We start from the raw sequence: 19305 nt of genomic DNA, 5'->3' as shown, positions 1-19305 counted from the left end.
TGATCTTATTGAATGGCGGAGCAGGCTCGAGTGGCCGATTGGCCTACTCCTGCTCCTATTTCTTATGTTCTTATGTTCTTAATCTCAATATCCACTTGTGGTAAACGATTCCATGTTCTCATAATCCTCTGAAAAAACCTTCTAACTTCCCCCTTTATTCTTCTGGTGATTTTCCTGAATTTATGCCCCCTTATTATTACCAAATTACCAACCAATGTAAACAATCTACTCACCTTCTCAGGACCTATCATATTCTTGAAAAAAACATTTTGAGAAGTGTTATGTCAGTGTTGGTTTCCTTTTTGATGTTTTTAATTGTTAATATTACTGATTTAAATCATTTGTTTGGAGGTTTGTGGATTTGTCATCTGCTCTGGAAGTTGTGAAGACCCTTATGCAGTACTCTGTTTGTTTTCAGTACTGTATGTAGCTTTGTAGCTGATTTATATTGATCCTCGGGAGTAATTTTTTGCCATGGAGGTTGGTTGTGTTGCTCCATGAGCAAATAGTTTAGTTCTATTTCTTGTAGCATTGAGTCCCATACTTAAAGTTAATAGTTGATTCAGTGTCTTATAATGAGCCATATTTTTCTGTGTCCTGTTCATTGTATATTATCTGAGAAATATATTTATTGTGTGCGAAATGTATTTATTGTGTGCGATATATATTGTGTGAGAGAGTCTTGATCTTTTTAGTCCTTTAATTTGAGTGTCCTGAACAGTGTGCAATGAATTACACCTGGGATATTGTTAAGTATTTGGCCTTGTCTGTTGCTATGTACTTTGTTAAAAGGCAAAATTGAACTGTGTGGTGATATTTTTGTATCCTGAACTTAACAATGAAACATCTGTAAACGTGAACTTCAGTGTCAGGTATTATGGAAAGTTTTATTCATGCTTAATGTTTACGCCTTAGAAGCTTTGCATTAGTTATTTACTTAAAACATGCTTAATTTCAAACCGGGATATTAGACTTAGAATTCTTTTTTTAAGCAGACTTTTTAAACTAAACCAAAGGTCTTAAATATGTATTGATTACACTTATTCGTTCAAATATATACAAATTATTTTATAGAAAAATAATTTCCTAAAATAAATCTTAACAGGTAGTTTTGGTATTTTGTACGATACAGAATTGCTGAGATAACTCTATAGTTCTCATACTATTCCTTTTAAGTATCTTTTTGATAACATTTATTTACTTCAAATCCTACTTCAAAACAGCACATTACATTTTGAGTCAATTCTTTTGCATGCAAAGCATTATGGCTTCATATAACATTCTGTGTCACTTGCGGAACAAAAAGCTGTAAATATTTAATCAAGATGTAGCCAATGTTGCAACACAAAATTGCTAAATTGAAATCAGTCTCTTCTTTTAGTTGTACTCGTTGAAGAATTCTATTTCAGAGTCCCTGTGGAGAGAGCAGCAGTTAGATTCATTGCACAGTAACACTTGGGAAATTAAGCTGCATATAGACTTGTGGATAATATTGCCCAAATCAAGCAGCAAGTATAATCTGGCTACATCTCAGATCCCAACCTTTTAAAATTGGCAAATATGAAAGTTCCAGCTTGGAAAAAGACAAACCATGAGAATTGGAAATCAGAAATCAAAACAGCCTTCAATAGAACAGGGTCCAACCTGAAATGTTAACCATCCTTCCCTTTTAGATGCTGGCTAAGTTGCTGCTCATTATCCAGCATTTCCTGTTTGGATGTCAGATATCCAGTGGGATGTGGGAATGCAAATACATGAAATTATCTTTCAAGCTAGAGCACTTAAACGTATAATAACAAGCATGAATGACAAAAACAGCCATTTAAACAAACTATGCAAACTTGAATATATTCCACACTAAGCCATTTAAGTAAAAGTTATTTTAATTACTTTGGTAGAAACTTGTTTAAGCAGTGTAGCTCTGAGCACAGCTAGTTGCTTCAACAAATATTATGTTGTTAGACTATGAATTTGGTACTAAATTTGTGCCAGTATCAGCATAAACTTTTAGCATAACGCTGATAAAAGCATTGCAGCTTTAAACACAAGGAAATATTAAGGAGGTTCTCTTACAAGCATCAATAATAATGAGATAATTTTAACCTTCGAAATTGAAATCAAAGGAAATGAAAATTGGGTTGGATCTGCAACGGGCACGTCAGTTTATCGTCCAAGAGATGAAGGTGAAAATTACCCCTATAGTAAAGTGAAGCACAAAACTTTTCTATACTTCTGTTACAGTAATGCTCCTAGTTTCCTCTTATATTACTATTCAATAGATGATGCATGTGGGAGAACTACCTTAATATTATTTCTTTGTGTATAACGCTGAAATGATTTTATCAGCTAACTTATTGAGATCACGTGGCTGAATATACAAATTGCAGGACCGATTGAATATTACATTTGTTGCACATTTAAAATGTGCAGTGATAGATTTAGTTTACAATAGTTCCTTGCTTCTTACCTTGACTGGATGGTTTTGGAGTTTAAGATCCAGTTCAAAAACTCCTTGGCAGCAATGGTGTCCAAAACAATATTAATTTCACTGGTGAAGGTGCCATCAGCATGTCTTCTGCCCATTTCCTCAGGGATCATTTCATTCACAATTTCCTTACTTTCTTCTGGAAACCTGAAGATGAAGCAAAGACTTTAGAACACTAATAATAAATTAGTCAAAATAAATTTAGATTAGTTTAGCTCTCTAGGACAGTAGTTGAATTACATGGTAAATTGTGCAATAAATAGCCATTTAGTTATAATAATACAAAATTGGACCAATAATAACATAACCATAAGAGCAACTTAATTTCAATAAAGCAATACAAAGCCTTCTATCTTCTCCTTCATCCTTACATTAAGAAATACTCTATCTTATGATAATACTACAATATTTACTTCTGTTTACCAGTGAAACAATTTTATTGGCTAATTTACTGGATTCACGTGGCTGAACATATATTATTAAAAGAACAATTGACTTTTGAACAGTGATTTGCTCCTCCTATTTAGTGTGTTTGGTGTAAAATGCAGCAAATGTAACTACTTAACAATGAAGAAAGTGGTTTGTAGTAAAATAGCTGCACTAACAATTAACTGAATAATTTTAAAGCACTTACTCTCTTCTGCCACGTCCCTTTATTAGCCAGTTAATAAAGTCTTTCGCTGCCTTCGCCTCTAGGTAAGAACTTATGTCACTGTAGCTCCCTTCTGTGTGTCTGGTAGATTCAACGTGTCTCTTAGAAATGTCCCTGCTAAGTTTCATCAAACATTTCTCTTTATATGATGCAGCTAGTATCTACAATAATGTTAGCATAATATACATTTTGATAAAGATATACCTTTATGTCGGTCAAAGGTATCCTGAAATACTAAAATTAATAATACAAGATTTTTGCATTGGTTCCACTTACATAGTACACAGAACATTTCATTCTATGTTTATGAAAGTTAATTATATTCATTGAAATAGCAATAAAGACCATAAATGGGAACAGCATCATTCTCTGAACTAAATGTTGCAGTATTATAAAATTAATGTATTGCATCTTGAACCTCTTGTCTGATCAATAACTTACCCATTTTGAGGCTTGCTGTAGCTTGTAAGTGAATCTACAAATCGTTTTGCTTTGAAGTAGTCAGAAAGAGAATCTACATCACTTGTGTAAGTTCCTTCAGCATGCCTCTTGGTTTTGTCACTGCTTGAATAGAAATTAAATTGTGTATAAGTAGGGCTGAACATCTCAAAATTGCATTTGCAGCTTTCAGAATATGTGTACCATCCATAAAATATGACAGTTATAAAATAAATAAGTAAAAAGTATCTCTAATTGGGCTCTTACAGTGGAATGAAATGTGTAATATTAATTCATTAGAGTTAAAGAATGACAGCAAATGGAAAATTGGCTTAAAACCAGAGGAAAGGCATAAATGGGAACTTTTCAGAGTGGAAAGCAATTATAAGGAGGGTACCCCAAAAATTGGTCTTCGTTTATAAGGCAGATAATGAATAATGCAACCAGATTCAGAAGATTTTAGATCTCTTAGACAACCGGGCCAATAAGTGTTAGATGCAATTCAAGCCAGATAATTGTAAAATATTATATATGGGAGTAAGGACCCAAAAAAGGATATATGTGTTAAATGAAACTGCTTGCTGATCAGGAAAGAGATCCAAGGGGTTGTAGTTGATAATTCTGAACTTTTCAGTCCAATTCTTAGCTACAGTTTTTTAAAAAAAGGTACTGGATTGCATTAGCAGAGTACAAACAAAAAGCAAAAACCGAAAGTGCTGAAAACACTGAGCAGGTCAGTCAGCATCTGTGGAGAGGACAGGTTAGCATATCAGGTGTAAACCTTCATCAGAACTGTTCAGATACTTTTGGGTATTAGGAATTTAAGTTATGATGGAAAGTTAATGAAGTTTAACTAATTTTCTTTAGGAAAGAGAATGTAAGATGACTTAGTTGAAGTTTTCAAGATTATGAAGGGAATCGACAAAATTGATCCAGTAAAACTGTTCAGAATGACTAATATTTCAAATATCAAGGACACATACTATAAACTAAGAAATTATGAGTAAGAAGAGAAGCCTCAAGGAGCTGTTTTCACCCAATGGGTTATAGAGTGAGAGAAGAACTTACCAGGGAATCTATTGAAGCACACATTATAAATGAGTGCAAGAGCCAATTGGATTGCCCTGAATTCCATAGTTCTCCAGGTCTACTGGAGGAAACCCTAAGGAAACAGCATCAAAGGCCATTTTAGCTGCTTACACTGTTTCCTCAGGAATTCCAACTGGAAGAATCCCACAGAATTTGAGGGCCGATGTATTTATGGAGAGAGACGGGATTGAGGGTTATGGTGAGAAGACAGGTAGATGGTTTGACCTATGAAGCAGTAATGTGCTTCTTTGAGCCTAATGGTCTTTTTCTATTAATAGAAATTCTTAGAGATATTTTTGGGAACAGGATGTTACTCTAGCTCTCAGGATAAACTGAGATTTTATTATTTAAATGTATTTTTCAAATGCTGATTTTATATGGCATGACGAAGAATCGCAGTTTTTATTGCCTAGTGGTAAAAGAAACAGGAAGGAAGGAAGGAAATATATCACACATACAAGTAATCACAGGACATAGCTAAACATTACTGGCAATGTTCAACATAGGTCTGGAGAAATCTTTATCAAAACTAGTTTACCCATTTCGTTTTGTGCTCATCAGCCATTGTACAAAGTCTTTTGCCCGTCTATTATCCATGTATTTACTGTAATCACTGGTGAAAGTGCCTTCAGAATGGCGTTTCACATCCTGCAGTGGGTTGGATTTATCCAATGATTGTTTCTCTGATGTCTCCAATGTGCTGTTTCGGAATACATAGCTATATATTATTACCTGTAGTTAACTGGAGAAGCATGCAGTAACTTCTATTACATGGTTAACACTCCTCCCTTAACAACAAATTTTAGAAAAATTAACTGGTTATTCATTTAATTTTGTTTATGGGACCTTGCTGTGCACAAAATTGGCCATACAGCGGTAGAGTTTCCGCTTTGGACGCAATCGGCAATCTGGGCTTGAATTACGTTGGTTTTCTGAAATGACGTTATGGTTCAAATTTACATTTGCTCATTTGCATAATCACAAATGTAAAATCTTACATACAGCTAAAAATGGGTTTAATCACAAAAAATAAGCATTTTAATAAGTGTCTAGACCTCCACCTGTGAGTAACCCGATTTTAAATCACTGAAAATGACTTTTAAAAACTATACTGAACCATTTAGAGTTTCATTTGTATACACTAGTCAGTTTCTTAATATATATTTGATATTTAAAAACTTTTAAAACATGCCTACTAGTGCCTTTGCGCCTAAAAAAAGAACAAGCTTAATTTGAAGAGCCTCATCGAAGGTTGCAAACTGGCGCAATGGGTGGAAACTTGCCATGCTCATTATTTCGATGGGGGGGGGGGGCGGTGGTGGCTAGTCTTGTGGGTGGGGCCATCTTCCAGCACCATGAGTTTTAAACCAACATTAAAGATCACAGAAACTTGATTTACGCTCAACGTAACTTGTGTTTAAAATTCCTCAATCTTTTATGCTGGTTTGGTTGATTTCAGATACATAATTAGCAGAAACTCTGGGCCATAAAGTTTAAATCCATGTTCTCATTAATGTGCATGTATCTTAAGCTGTCGGTGCCAACTAGATCTTGTTCTAATTCAGGATTCATCCATCAATGAGGTAACATAAATAAGAATCAAGCCTCCAGCCCACAAAAATCAAAAAGGGAAAACTGGTGAACAATATAAACGTAAAAACAGAGTTCTTGGACTTTGTTGACTGGATTGCCAGGGTTCACAGACCACAAGTGGCCCATGAGTTGTAGCTTGAACACCCCTAAACTTTATGCTTCCCTAATCCACATGTCTGAATGCATTATGGTACAGAACAACAATACTAGTGATGTAGTGCAGACACATTTAATCCCAAAATGTTACCATAGCACTATAGCAGTAATGTACATGCAATAATGTGCAATGACATTGTTCATGATATTTACATAAATTGTAATAAAACTAAACTATTACCTGTGGATGTGGATGTTCCACTTGATGTAAACCGTAATAAAAAGTGCTCGACTTCCTGAGCAGGTGGTCGAGTTAATGGAACACAATCTATGTCGGTATAATGGATTTCAGGAGGCGACTTTTAAGAGGTGGTCAATTTAATAGGGTGTTCAAGTTAAAGGGGTGGTTGACCAGCAAGGCTCCAATGTATGTGCTTATTAGCTGTTATAGTTCATATCTTACCTGGATGTTTCCTCTGTGTCCTGCACTGGATTTTGGCAACTATTTTGTGCTAGTATCAAAAGCAGCAAAACAGCTACGGAGCCAGCACCTTTCATTTTATTCTGCTGCACAGAACACACATAATTCAAAAGTATGCATCAAACATATCTGATTTCAACCATTTATGCTTTAAACCAGCTAAAATATTAAGACATTCTTCAGGAAAGTGCACAGAAAAATGTTGAAAATTGCTGAGTTACATAGAAACTACAACACAGAAACAGGCTATTTTCCCAACAATCCGTGTTGGTGTTTATATTCCACATAAGCAGTCGCTCTAATCCCATGTGCCTCCCTTATTCCCCATATCCCTTTATTCCCCTTCCTTTCAAAATAAGGAAAGTACTTTGCCTAATCTAATTAACAGTAGCGTGGCACAAACAGGCGCAGGAGACATGAGACTCCAATTTCATTAATAGAAAAATTAGAACAAACTTGAAGGCAATACTGAAAGCATTATTATAAGACTGTTAGATGAACTAGATAAGAAAGATTATGAAACAATCAGACAAGGGGGCAATAAAATGGATTAACTAAATGAAAACAGGTAATTGAAATCTTATTACTAAAAAGTCTACTACAAAGAAAGAAGGAAGGCCAGTACTGGACTGAGAATGGAGCAACCTCTTTGATAATGGAGCAGTCCATGCCAGTTTACCACAGGACATGGACAAGGTCCAGGCTTGGATCAACTTTTTCAAAGGCAAGCGATAGTACAATAGCACACCATTGAAAAGTAAATGGTTCACAAAACCAGAGAGAATATTATTTGCAAATATCTCCCCCACCCTATTTCACTTTCTACAGATATTCTCCCCAGGTTTTTAAATTTGTTCTTACCTTCTGATGAACCACTTGAAATCTGAATCAACTGGCTAGCGAAACCGAAGCTGCTCTTTCTCCAAGAAGTTTTGAAGGCTCCTAAAGCTTACCTGTGTTTCTACCAATACCTGGTCCCTTTATATGGTCAAAGGGGATGGTTGGGCAATATGGGGAAGAAGATCGTCACTTCCATTAAAAAAAACTCAATTGTGCTGTTGTCATCCTCATTTCCCTGACATTTTGGATTACCAATTGTTGAATCATCCTTTTTTTTTTAAACTTTGCTTTCCACCTGATTTGAAAAGTTTCAGGTAAATCGCTTAGTATTATTTGATTTTTACTCTTCCGGATGAGTTCCTATTTTCCAAACAATTGCACACTTAACTCGAAGTGAATTGTGCATAACAAAACCATTCCGCTTCCTTACATTGTGAAATGTTTGTGTTCAGTGATTCTGGCGACGTAGAGAGAAACAACGTGTTAGTGAGAGGTGGATGGAGACACCGCAGATTGCTGTCTCTGAAACTAGACATACACCTAAGAAAGAAAATTCTAGTTATATTCCGATTATAAATAATATTTATATACTGCAGCTACCAATACAAAATGCAAGGGGGTGGGAAATAATTACTTGCAATAAATCTGATTTTAGCAGTGGTTTCTATATACTTCCTAGGAAATGTACCTTTTAAATTTCAAAAGGACTAATTTCATATCACTGCCGACATTAATCCCAGTAACCATTGACGCTCCTGATTTTTGGATTTATTTTGTAAGGGTCATTAAAGGTAGTTTAACATTTTTCTTGTGTTTCATTAATTAAATATGATAGATGGAACAAAGTGGAAGAATTCGTTACATTTAGAACATTTTATGGCACAAACTTTCTGTTTGTTGGATTAGAATATTGATCTGCCCTGTATTTAAAGTTTTGCTTGCAGCTATTTGTTATTAACCAACAATTCCATTTTAAAGTTGGTCAGACATCCTGGATTTAGTTTTTTTTCCTGCACATTTAAGACACCTAATTAAATAGATTACTCTGAAATAAACTTTCACCAGAATAACACAAATGAATACTGCAATTTAATATAAAAGCCACGACGTATTTATTTAATTTTTAATTTGTTTTCTAAAAATATATTTAGGATCGATATTGTATGTAGATTTAATTTTCCAGTTAACGTTACTTCATGGATTCCTTTTTTTAAATTTACAGCAAATGTAATAACATCGGCATAATATATCGTTAAATCATAAAGATTACAATGAAAGAAAACAAAATGAAAAATAATACTCTTTACTGTCACTTTTTGGTTAAAAAAATGATTGTAACAGCAAAGGCGTGTGTTTTCAACATTGGTTTAGACTGCTAAGGGTTTAGTGCACTACTTTCATGGAGTTCTTTTTAAAATGCTTCTAAGTAAACTTTGGGTTATTTTCAGACTGTTGGGAATAAAGACGTTTTGAACAGTTATGCGGTGGTTAAGTACATGCACTATCACACAGCTATAGGTGCAGCCTATTCCAATATATAAGATCTTAAACAAAAGCAAAATACTGCAGATACTGAAAATCTGAAATAAAAACAGAAAATGCTGGAAATACTCAGCAGGTCAGGCAGCATCTGTGGGGAGAGAAACAGAGTTAACGTTTCAGGTCGATAACCTTCCGTCAGAACTGGGAGAAGTTAGAGATTTAACAGTTTATAAGCAAATACAGAGCCTGCTTCCCTTCCCACGGCACCTTCCTGTGCAAGCGCAGGAGATGCAACACTTGCCCTTTCACCTCCTCCCTTTCCAACATCCAGGGCTTCAAACACCCCTTCCAGGTGAAACAGCGATTTACTGGTACTTCTTTCAATTTAGTATACTGTATTCGCTGCTCACGATGCGGGCTCCTCTACATTGGGGAGAACAAATGAAGATTAGGAGATCGCTTTGCTGAACATCTCTTCAGTCTGCAAGCGTGGTCATGAGATTCCGGTTGCTTGACATTTTAATTCTCCATCCCACTCCCACTCTGACCTCTCTGTCCTTGACCCCCTACACTGTACCAACGGAAACTCGAGGAACACCTCCTCTTCTTTCGATTAGGCACTTTACAACCTTCTGGACTCAACATTGATTTCAATAACTTCAGATCATAACTACTGCTCCCATTTTTTCCAGACAGCAGGTACTGGTAATGGTTCTGCTATTGCCATTTACAGCTCCTCTAGAACCATCTTTTCCTTCTTTACTTGCCCCGTATCACTCCCATTTACCTTGCACCATTATCCCTTTTGTCATTTAATGACTCCTGCCTTCCATCCTATCGCTGACCTTCCCGTTTGTTCTTTCCTCCCCATCCTCCCCCTATTTCCCTGGCTCTGTATTTGCTTATAAACTGTTAAAGCTCTAACTTCTCCCAGTTCTGATGAAAGGCCATCTACCTGAAACGTCAACTCTGCTTCTCTCTCCACATATGCTGTCTGTCCTGCTGAGTATTTCCAGTTTTTATATAAGATCTTAAGGTGTATTTATGCTCCACAAAGTCAACTGAGAGCAAATTGCTTTGGAGCTTGTTTCAAGTTTGGGCAGCCAATTTACATGGGTTCTCCAAACCCAGGAGTTAAATTCTGTGATCCATCCAGCACACTGCCACTGTAGTTGGGCAGGAGTGTGACAGATGCGCCAGAACATAGGCCAGGACCTGGACATGCAGGATCTCAGACTTCTGTGCCAGTTTCCACGGGGCCTTGCTTGTGGTGGAGTCTCCACCCAGCCTAAACAAGAACACTGGTGACACAAGGGGTATTGCCAAGGGAGGAAACCCCCAGTCTGGGCATTTCCTCATTCCCAGCCTGTGGAACATTGGCAGGCTGGTACCCCAAGTGAAAGCAGATGTCAGTGGGGCTAGGGTTGCCAACTCTGGTTGGATGTGTTCCTCAAAGTTTGATCGCATGACATTTGATCACATTACCAACCCCAGGACCACCATATTTAAATCTTTAGAGTGTGGGAAGGGAAAATTCCCTGCTCTATAAACACTTAAATTAAGGTCAGGTAGGTTTAAAAAGTATTCAGCAGTCCAACATAACCCCTGCATAATTTGTAAACCAGGCTTGTCACTGCACTCAAGTTACACTCCATGCAGTGTCAAACACAAGTACAGGAAACTTTGGTTTATCCGGAGGTTAACTGTCCGGAATGCTCGATCCACCGGCAAAATTCAGGAGTCGGTTCAGTAAGTTTTTTTTATTTTTGTTGCTTTTTTTTCACTAGTCAGGCTCTGCAAGGTCTAGCTAAAGCTGTTGCTTAGCTACAGAGACGCTTGCAAGCTACGGCCAACTGTTTAGAAGCTGTTGCTAAGCAACAGGGTTTGTTGCTAGATATGGAGCGCAAAAGCTTCCGTATGTTTTAACATTAGCGCTGGTTTGTCCGGCAGTTTTGATGGGACGGCAACAGCTCGGTCCCGTCGGTGCCGGATATCACAAAGTTTCCTGCAGTGTGAGACTGTACCTCTCTTCCAGGGAGTCTCTGCTTGGAGTCATATCCTTGCTCCAAATCTACAATGCAAGTTTAGTCTCAGTGCAAAGTGATTTCTGCTTCATATAAAGAAAGAAAGACAAGAAAGGACTTGCGTTTATATAGCGCTTTTCACGACCTCAGGACATCCCAAAACACTTTACAGCCAATGAAGTACTTTTGAAGTGCAGTCACTGTTGTAATGTAGGAAATGCAGCAACCAATTTGCATGCAGCAAGATCCCACAAACAGCAATGTAATAATCACCAGATAATCTGTGTTTTTTAGTGGTGTTGTTTGAGGGATAAATATTGGCCAGAATACTGGGGAGAGTTCCCCTACTCTTGTTCGAAATAATACCATGGGATCTTTTACTTCTGCCTGAGAGGCCTTCTATGCAGGGCCTTGGCTTAATGCCTCAACCGAAAGACGGCACTTCCAACACTACGGCCTCAATTTTAACTGACCCGTGGAGTTGGGATTGGAGGCGTGCGGGGGGTTAAAGTCCCGAACCCGAGGCGGGAAAGGATTAGTGACAGTTAACTGCCTGTTAACAGGTAGTTAACAGGCAGTTTTTAGCCTAATCCCTATTTTAAAGCTTGAAGTGTGGGATTCCCGATGGCTCCAAACCACGCCAAGTTAGAGTCGTCGGGCCGTCGGGTTGAAGGACTTGGAGGGGTCGAGATGTCGGTGTTCAGGTGAGTGATGGGTGCATGAGTGCAAAGGTAAGTGTGTTTGGTGTGTCTAAAATATGTAAAGAAGTTTAAATTACCTGTACTTACCTTTTTAGCCTTCCTTCCTCTAGGTTTCGGGAGTCCATCATCTAACTGGCACAGAAAGCAGAACGGCTGTGAACTGTCAAAAGTGACAGCCTGCAGCTTTCTGTGCTGGAGAGATTTCTAACTGCATCTGTGTAGAAGGACTCAGGTTAGAAGTAAGACTGTCAGTGTTTGACAGCTTCAAAACAGCTGTGAAACGCTGATATTTCATCTGTCAAAACGTCTTGACAGATGAAATTTCAGTCTGTGACGTCACCTGTTGCTGGGTGGCCCTTAATTGGCCTGCTGAGCCCACTGGGCGGGCTCAACAAGGTCAATCAAGTTAAAATCGCGTGGATTGGCCGCATCTCGATGGAGGCGGGACTACAACCCCAAAAGTTGTAGTCCCGCCTCCTTCCCAACTTCTGAGTGAAAATCACACCCTACCACTCAGCCATAGCTGACACATGTATATCAGTGCTAAACTTGCAGTATAAATGCATCCTCCTATATAGCCTTAGGAGGATTGGTATTTTTTTTTCCGGGCCACGGCCTGAGTGAACTCTAGGTGCAGGCTCACTACCTGGCAGGGCCATGCACCTGAAAAACTGGGAGGAAATGTGGGTGGAGCTGCAGATTCTCCAACGGCAGCCAAAAGGTCCAGGGAAATTACCTTTGTTTGAGACCTCGAACAATTCAGGGTTGCATTGGAGTGCTACAACAGGTGTAGGACTCTGTTTTACATATCAAAGCAGCCTCCCGCCTGTTTTGGATAGGAGTGCGGGGTACCCTTTTAAAGGCCTGCCTGAAAGTTGATTTAGACAGGCAAATGGGTGCACAAGGTCCCCACGAGACTTTCAATTTCGGGTCACCCATTTTTCAGGTGAGAAATGGCTGAACAGCAGTTGAAAGTCTCCCCCTATATGTTGAACAGGGGTGGATTCAGGCAGGATAAAGAAAGCATTACTTTATTGAGAGGGTGTTGAGTTTTTGGAATAGCTCACCAAGGAAGGTTATAGAGGTAATTAACTTAGGTCTATTTAAGATTAAATTGGACGAGTATTTTGAAGAGAAACACATCATTTGTTACAACTACTGAAACGTAGACTAGATGAACCTAAGGGGGCAGATTTTCATGTTCTGAAACTTGGGCATATTGGATTGCTGGGTGCATCTCATAAAGGAAATTCAGGCGGGATGGATTGCACATCCCCATTAAATGTGATTCCTCAGTCCATCAGTATGCATTATTACTACAAACGGCACAGACAGAAACATCTGAGCACTTTGTATAATGTATACAGGCCAAAATAATAAAGTAGACACTGTAGAAATAAACATGTACCACTAGTTTGAAGAAATAAATCATTCTGTACTACATTTGCACTTTCACTGATGTATATTTGTTTAATTTTCAGTAGTTATTCTTACAGAAATAACCCATTTATAGATGGGCTTGCAATAAATGCATGATGTTCAAAGATGGAAACGGGTTATGTGATAATAATAATAACTTCCGGGAAGTTATGTCATCACTTCCTGTGAACTGTGAACTATGAACTATGAACTGTGTACATACCTCACTTCCTGTCATATGTCACTTCCTGTTAGACTGGTATAAATACTGGTCTGTTCAGTATTGTAAGAGGCTCCTACCAGAGGCATGGTAAAGACCTCTCTTGTATATAGTGTGTTTATAAGTTACTTAAAGCTTACTTTAAAGTTACTTGATGGTAAGACTCCTTTTTCTTACATCAATTTAAGTAAATTAATATTTACACTCACAAATACTAGACCTTCGGACAAACTCGGAGTTAAGGATCCAGGGAACCACCCATCGTGGAGAGAATCCTTAGACCTATCCGTCTGGACTTGGACCCGAATACACCAGCAGCTGGCAGGGTATGGAAGCACTGGTACCGTACTTTTGAGAATTTTCTGGATGAATGTAAAGCAGATGCTCCTGCTAGATTGAGGATACTTATCAATTATGTGACCCCAAAAGTGTTCGAATATGTTGATGAATGGGATAATTACGATGAGGTGATTCGGGCACTTAAGAAACTGTATGACAAGACCCCAAATGAGGTCTATGCTAGACATCTACTGGCCACAGCCCAACAAGGGCCAGGGGAATCAATTGACGAATTCCTGCAAGAACTTTGCAGGCTCAGCATCGATTGTAACTTTCAGGCAGCCTCAGCTGAGCTGTACCGCAAAGAAATGATTCGTGATGCTTTCATCTGCGGGATTGCCTCTCCATTTATACGCCAGCGTCTACTAGAAAGTAAAACACTTGAGCTACAAAAAGCTTTTGACCTAGCTTGTTCTCTGGATTTGGCAAAGAGAAATGCAGACCTCTATCAGCTGCCCAGATCTCGATCTGCTGCTGTAGCTGCAACCAGGCAATTCAAGCGGTCTCAGGTGAACCCTATCATGGGGGAATCTAATTCTGATAATTCTGATGAAGAAGAGGAGGATGACCCCACTTTAGCAGCCTCTTGGCAATCTAGGAAGGAGTGCTTCTTTTGTGGAGATGCTTTTCACCCTAGGAAAACCTGCCCTGCTCGCAATGCAACCTGCAGTTATTGCAAAAAAAACTTGCTAAAGTTTGCTAAAGTTTGCCTATCAAGGGCCTCTATGAGGGCCAATCCAGCTAAGGCCTACCGAACTGCCCCAATTAGGGCCTATCAAGATGCTCCAGCTAGGACCTATCAAGCTTCCTCTCGAGCTCTCTCCCGAAGAAGCACACCGAGAGTTTTAGCCACTCTCTGTGCAACGACACCAATTACAGCTGCTTGCCCACAGAACCTGTCTCATGCAGCCACAAAAATTTCAATTAAAGGGCATACCTTAGATGCCTTAATTGACTCAGGAAGTACTGATAGTTTCATTAAGGAACAGATTGTTGCGAAATTGAAACTACATGTCTTCCCATCGGACCAGGCAATTGCGATGGCTCAATCATCACTTAATACCAGAATCTCCGGCTTTTGTGTTGTTGATATGACACTTCATGGTCGTATGTATCCCTCCACCCGACTTTCGGTGCTCAAGGACTTATGTAGTGATCTCCTCTTAGGGCTGGACTTCCAAAAACAGCATAAGAAACTCACCATTGAGTTTGGTGGATCCAAACCCGGACTTACTATTTCTAATATACTGTCTGAATTACCGTTTTGTGCATTGTCAGCAGCTTCACTTGATGAACCCTCATTATTTGCCAGTATTCCGCCTCGATGCAAACCAATAATAACGAAATCGCGGCGCTTTAATCAGGAAGACCAATCTTTTATTGCGGCTGAAATCTCTCGACTTCTAGCAGAGGATATCATCGAACCATGTTCGTCACCCTGGCGGGCTCAAGTCGTCATTGTCAAGAACCCTCTAAAACCTCACAAACAGCGACTATGCATCGATTATTCGCAAACCATCAATCAATATACCGACTTGGACGCCTACCCATTGCCACGCATTGATGATATGGTTAATAAACTGGCCGAATACAAAGTGTTCTCAACTTACGATTTAAAAAGTGCCTATCATCAGGTACCCGTGAAGGTCTCAGATAAGCAGTACACGGCCTTTGAGGCTAATGGACGGCTGTACCAATTTTGTCGCCTCCCATTCGGGGTTACTAAAGGAGTGGCTGTCTTCCAACGGGCAATGGATGGCCTGGTTAAGCAGGAAAACCTAAGGGACACTTTTCCCTATCTTGATAACATTACCATTGCAGGTCACGATCAACAGGAACACGACGCCAACCTTCAAAAATTTCGGGATGCCCTCCATCGCCGTAATTTGACCCTGAATGAATCCAAATCTGTTGAGTCGCAACCGACCATCAACATCCTTGGCTATTGCGTAGGCAATGGTATCATTAAGCCAGACCCAGAAAGACTTCGCCCACTCCAAGAGCTCCCGTCACCTAAGAATCCGGCTTCTTTACGTCGGGCTCTCGGTCTGTTTGCATACTACGCTAAATGGATTCCTAATTTTTCGGACAAAATCCAACCCTTGCTGCATGCTAGATCATTTCCACTGGGAACAGCGGCTGTTGCAGCCTTTAACCTTCTCAAAAAACAGTTGGAGAAAGCGGCTCTTCACTCCATCGATGAGAATCTCCCTTTCGTGGTTGAATGTGATGCCTCGGAGGTGGCGATCTCGGCTACTCTGAATCAGGAAGGTCGTCCTGTAGCATTTATGTCCAGGACCTTACAAGGTGCCGAGCTACATTATCCTCCGGTTGAGAAAGAAGCCACAGCCATCATAGAGGCGGTACGGAAGTGGAACTATTTTCTAGCTCGCCAGCACTTTACATTGATCACGGACCAACGATCAGTCGCCTTCATGCTCGATAATCGAAAACGAACCAAAATTAAGAATAATAAAATACAACTTTGGAGGATGGAACTGGCCTCTTTTGGTTATACCATTCTCTATTGGCCTGGCAAGGAGAATGTGGCCCCGGACACCCTCACACGGGCATTCTGCTCCACTATGTCATCCTCTACTCTCATGGATGTCCACAATGGATTGTGTCATCCTGGCGTTATGCGCATGCTACATTTCGTATGATCACGGAATCTCCCTTTTTCCACTGGAGATGTAAAGAAAATATGCTCAGAATGCCGGCTTTGTGCGGAATTAAAACCTCAGTTCTTCCGCCCCTCAGATGGTATACTCATACATGCAACCCAACCGATGCAACGACTTAGCATCGATTTTAAGGGCCCAGTGCCCTCTTCAACTCGGAACACATATTTGCTCACCATGATTGACGAATATTCACGTTTTCCGTTTGCCTTCCCCTGCTCCAATATGCTGGCGTCCACAGTAATCTGCTGCCTTGAGCAGGTATTTTCTCTCTGTGGCATGCCGGCTTATATTCACTCAGATCGGGGTCCATCCTTTATGTCAAGGGAACTCAAGGACTACCTCTCAGAACGGGGAATTGCTACAAGCAAAACAACACCATACCATCCCATCGGAAATGGGCAGGTAGAGAGGTATAACGGTATCATCTGGAATTCCGTACGTCTCGCTTTAAGATCTCGGGGCCTACCAGACCAGCAATGGGAAACAGTGCTTCCGGATGCATTGCACTCTATACGGTCCCTGCTTTCTACAGCCACAAATACTACACCTCATGAGCGGTTCTTTGGATTCCAGCATCGCTCATCTCATGGGACATCACTCCCGTCATGGCTAACTACTCCTGGACCTGTATTACTCCGAAGATACGGTCGGACGTCTAAAAATGACCCTCTCATAGACGAGGTCGAACTAACCAATGCCAACCCCACCTATGCAAACATACGATATTCCGACGGCCAAGAATCTACCGTATCATTACGGGATCTGGCTCCCTGCCCACCAGGACCTAGTGGGACATCGGGTGATGGCATTTCACCAGGAAACTCTTGGGACCTATCGGGTACCCCTCTCCAGGATCCTGATCGGACACCAACTAGCTTGGTGCTGGTAGAACCCCGTACTCAAGGTTGCGACCCTCCCAGTACTGCGCATGAAAGTACTGATCCGCCACAGACCAGCTCTGCACCTCCCTCTGAACAGAGGCAGTCCGACTTTGAACCTATTGGGGCTCGTACTCGAAGCCATGATCTCCCCGACCCTTCACAGGGCAATCCAGGCCACACAGACTCTGACCAATGGCCAACCGCATGTAAGCGGACCAGCGACCCTCTACGACGGGAATCCAAACGGGTGCGACTCTTCCTTGTTCGGCGGCTGCGGACCAAAAGGTAGACCACAGCCTCCTAATCCTGCAGGAGGGAAGAATGTGATAATAATAATAACTTCCGGGATGTTATGTCATCACTTCCTGTGAACTGTGAACTATGAACTATGAACTGTGTACATACCTCACTTCCTGTCATATGTCACTTCCTGTTAGACTGGTATAAATACTGGTCTGTTCAGTATTGTAAGAGGCTTCTACCAGAGGCATGGTAAAGACCTCTCTTGTATATAGTGTGTTTATAAGTTACTTAAAGCTTACTTTAAAGTTACTTGATGGTAAGACTCCTTTTTCTTACATCAGGTTATATTTATTGTTCAGCAGCAATCGGTGAATGATTTAGGATAACATGAAATGGGCAAAACTTATGCTTTACTGCAGTCACTGGAGTGGGAAAGTCTTTTAACTGAAATGGGTACGAATTACACTTTTGTGAATTGCTTGTGCCAATGTTGGCTGTTCCTCTGCTGGAACAGGCTGCCAGAGTCTTTCCTCAGTGATAGCCATGACACAGGACTGTTCCTCATTGAGTTCTAGGTGGAACCCTTCTGAATGATGAGGTTATTCATCATGCAGCTTATTGCAATGAATGAATACATAATGTTTTTAGACTACAGCTATGATTCCCCCAGAAGGCACCCTTGATGTTGGTTGTCTCATTTAACAAACCACACACAAGTAAAGGTATCATGTACTGATCCCATGTATTACATATTTGCCATGAGGACCATTTACTCAGCATTGCAGACCACCTGTATATTGAGGGAACAGGATAAATTATGGCTGATGTTTGCAATCGGATGATTATTAGTATCTATAACTTCTGTGTGTCCAATTGACCGCACTCAATACTGAGTGTCAGCAATGTCATAAATGCATTGCTGTCACTGCTTCTCTGCTCTCTTATGGAAATGTATGAATATGTGGCTTCCAGAACAGTGCATGAGTTACCTTTTCAATAAGGTGGATATTGTTGTGTATGTAATATGTGTGCTACTTTGAACCTATGGACAGGACTGCACTACTTGTAGGGCGTAGTGATACGCAGTACCACTCCTGGCCATAGGGGTATAAATAGTACTGTGGGTACTGATCTCCCCTCAGTTCCCGCCTGTGGGCATGAAGTAAAGATCTACGTGTAGTCCCTACCTCCAACCAGTAAAGACCTGTTTGAGTTATACGTTTAAGTCTTTGTGTTAATTGTTCAATACAATACACATACTTAACACTGGCGACGAGTCAGGTTCTTACCCTGCGGCAGTTGAAGAGAGGTTTCAAACATCACCACCCCACTAGAAGCGACAGGCTTTAGGACTCTGAAGCCTCCACCAGCGACTGAGCACTGGAATGCAGCAGCCATCCTGACAGCTTCCAGCGACTGACAGAAGTCTTTCTGCAGTTTCCTTGTTCAACCTAGGTGGTGGGGTAAGCCGTGCAGTGTTGGCTGCAAAGACAGGGCTGGGGAAGTTGGAGAAGATAAGGGCGATCGCAATCCCTGATAAGAGCCGCGGTGAAACGCGCGAGCGGGTAAGCCAGAGCCCGGGAGGGAGGGAGCGAGCAAGAGCCGCTTCGGTCGGGAGCCACTTCGCTATCCAGCGAT

The 19305-nt window shown here is 40.4% G+C and overlaps 1 protein-coding gene across 2 annotated transcripts; it reads right to left on the bottom strand.

The window, feature by feature from the left end:
- Positions 1–861: 861 nt before the first annotated feature.
- gcgb (glucagon b) lies at positions 862–7804 on the bottom strand. Of its 2 annotated transcripts, none has more exons than XM_085986424.1 (7): positions 7696–7804; positions 6817–6920; positions 5203–5364; positions 3579–3701; positions 3120–3254; positions 2468–2632; positions 862–1414 (listed from the first exon to the last, which is right to left on the bottom strand). In XM_085986424.1, exons 2-7 carry the CDS (start codon positions 6909–6911, stop codon positions 1378–1380), a joined length of 717 nt encoding a protein of 238 aa, XP_085842550.1. In that variant the 5' UTR covers positions 6912–6920; positions 7696–7804; the 3' UTR covers positions 862–1377. The 2 variants fall into 2 exon arrangements, with proteins under 2 accessions (XP_085842550.1, XP_085842551.1); XM_085986425.1 differs by having other exon boundaries at positions 3579–3698.
- Between the last annotated feature and the right edge of the window lie 11501 nt (positions 7805–19305).

Source organism: Somniosus microcephalus, chromosome 4, assembly GCF_052327205.1.
Source record: "Somniosus microcephalus isolate GS21.2 chromosome 4, FLI_Smic_1.0, whole genome shotgun sequence".
In the NCBI taxonomy this organism is placed as follows: Eukaryota; Metazoa; Chordata; class Chondrichthyes; order Squaliformes; family Somniosidae; genus Somniosus; species Somniosus microcephalus.
Note: the sequence above shows the minus strand (reverse complement) of the source record. Positions and strands in the feature narration are given on the sequence as shown.

Coding starts and splice junctions, on each gene's coding strand:
- gcgb (XM_085986424.1), bottom strand. CDS start 6,911: ATGAAAGGTGCTGGCTCCGTAGCTGTTTTGCTGCTTTTGATACTAGCA. Junction 2,633..3,119: donor AAGGGACGTGGCAGAAGAGA/GTAAGTGCTTTA, acceptor CTTCATCTTCAG/GTTTCCAGAAGAAAGTAAGG. Junction 1,415..2,467: donor TCCAAAACCATCCAGTCAAG/GTAAGAAGCAAG, acceptor CTCTCTCCACAG/GGACTCTGAAATAGAATTCT.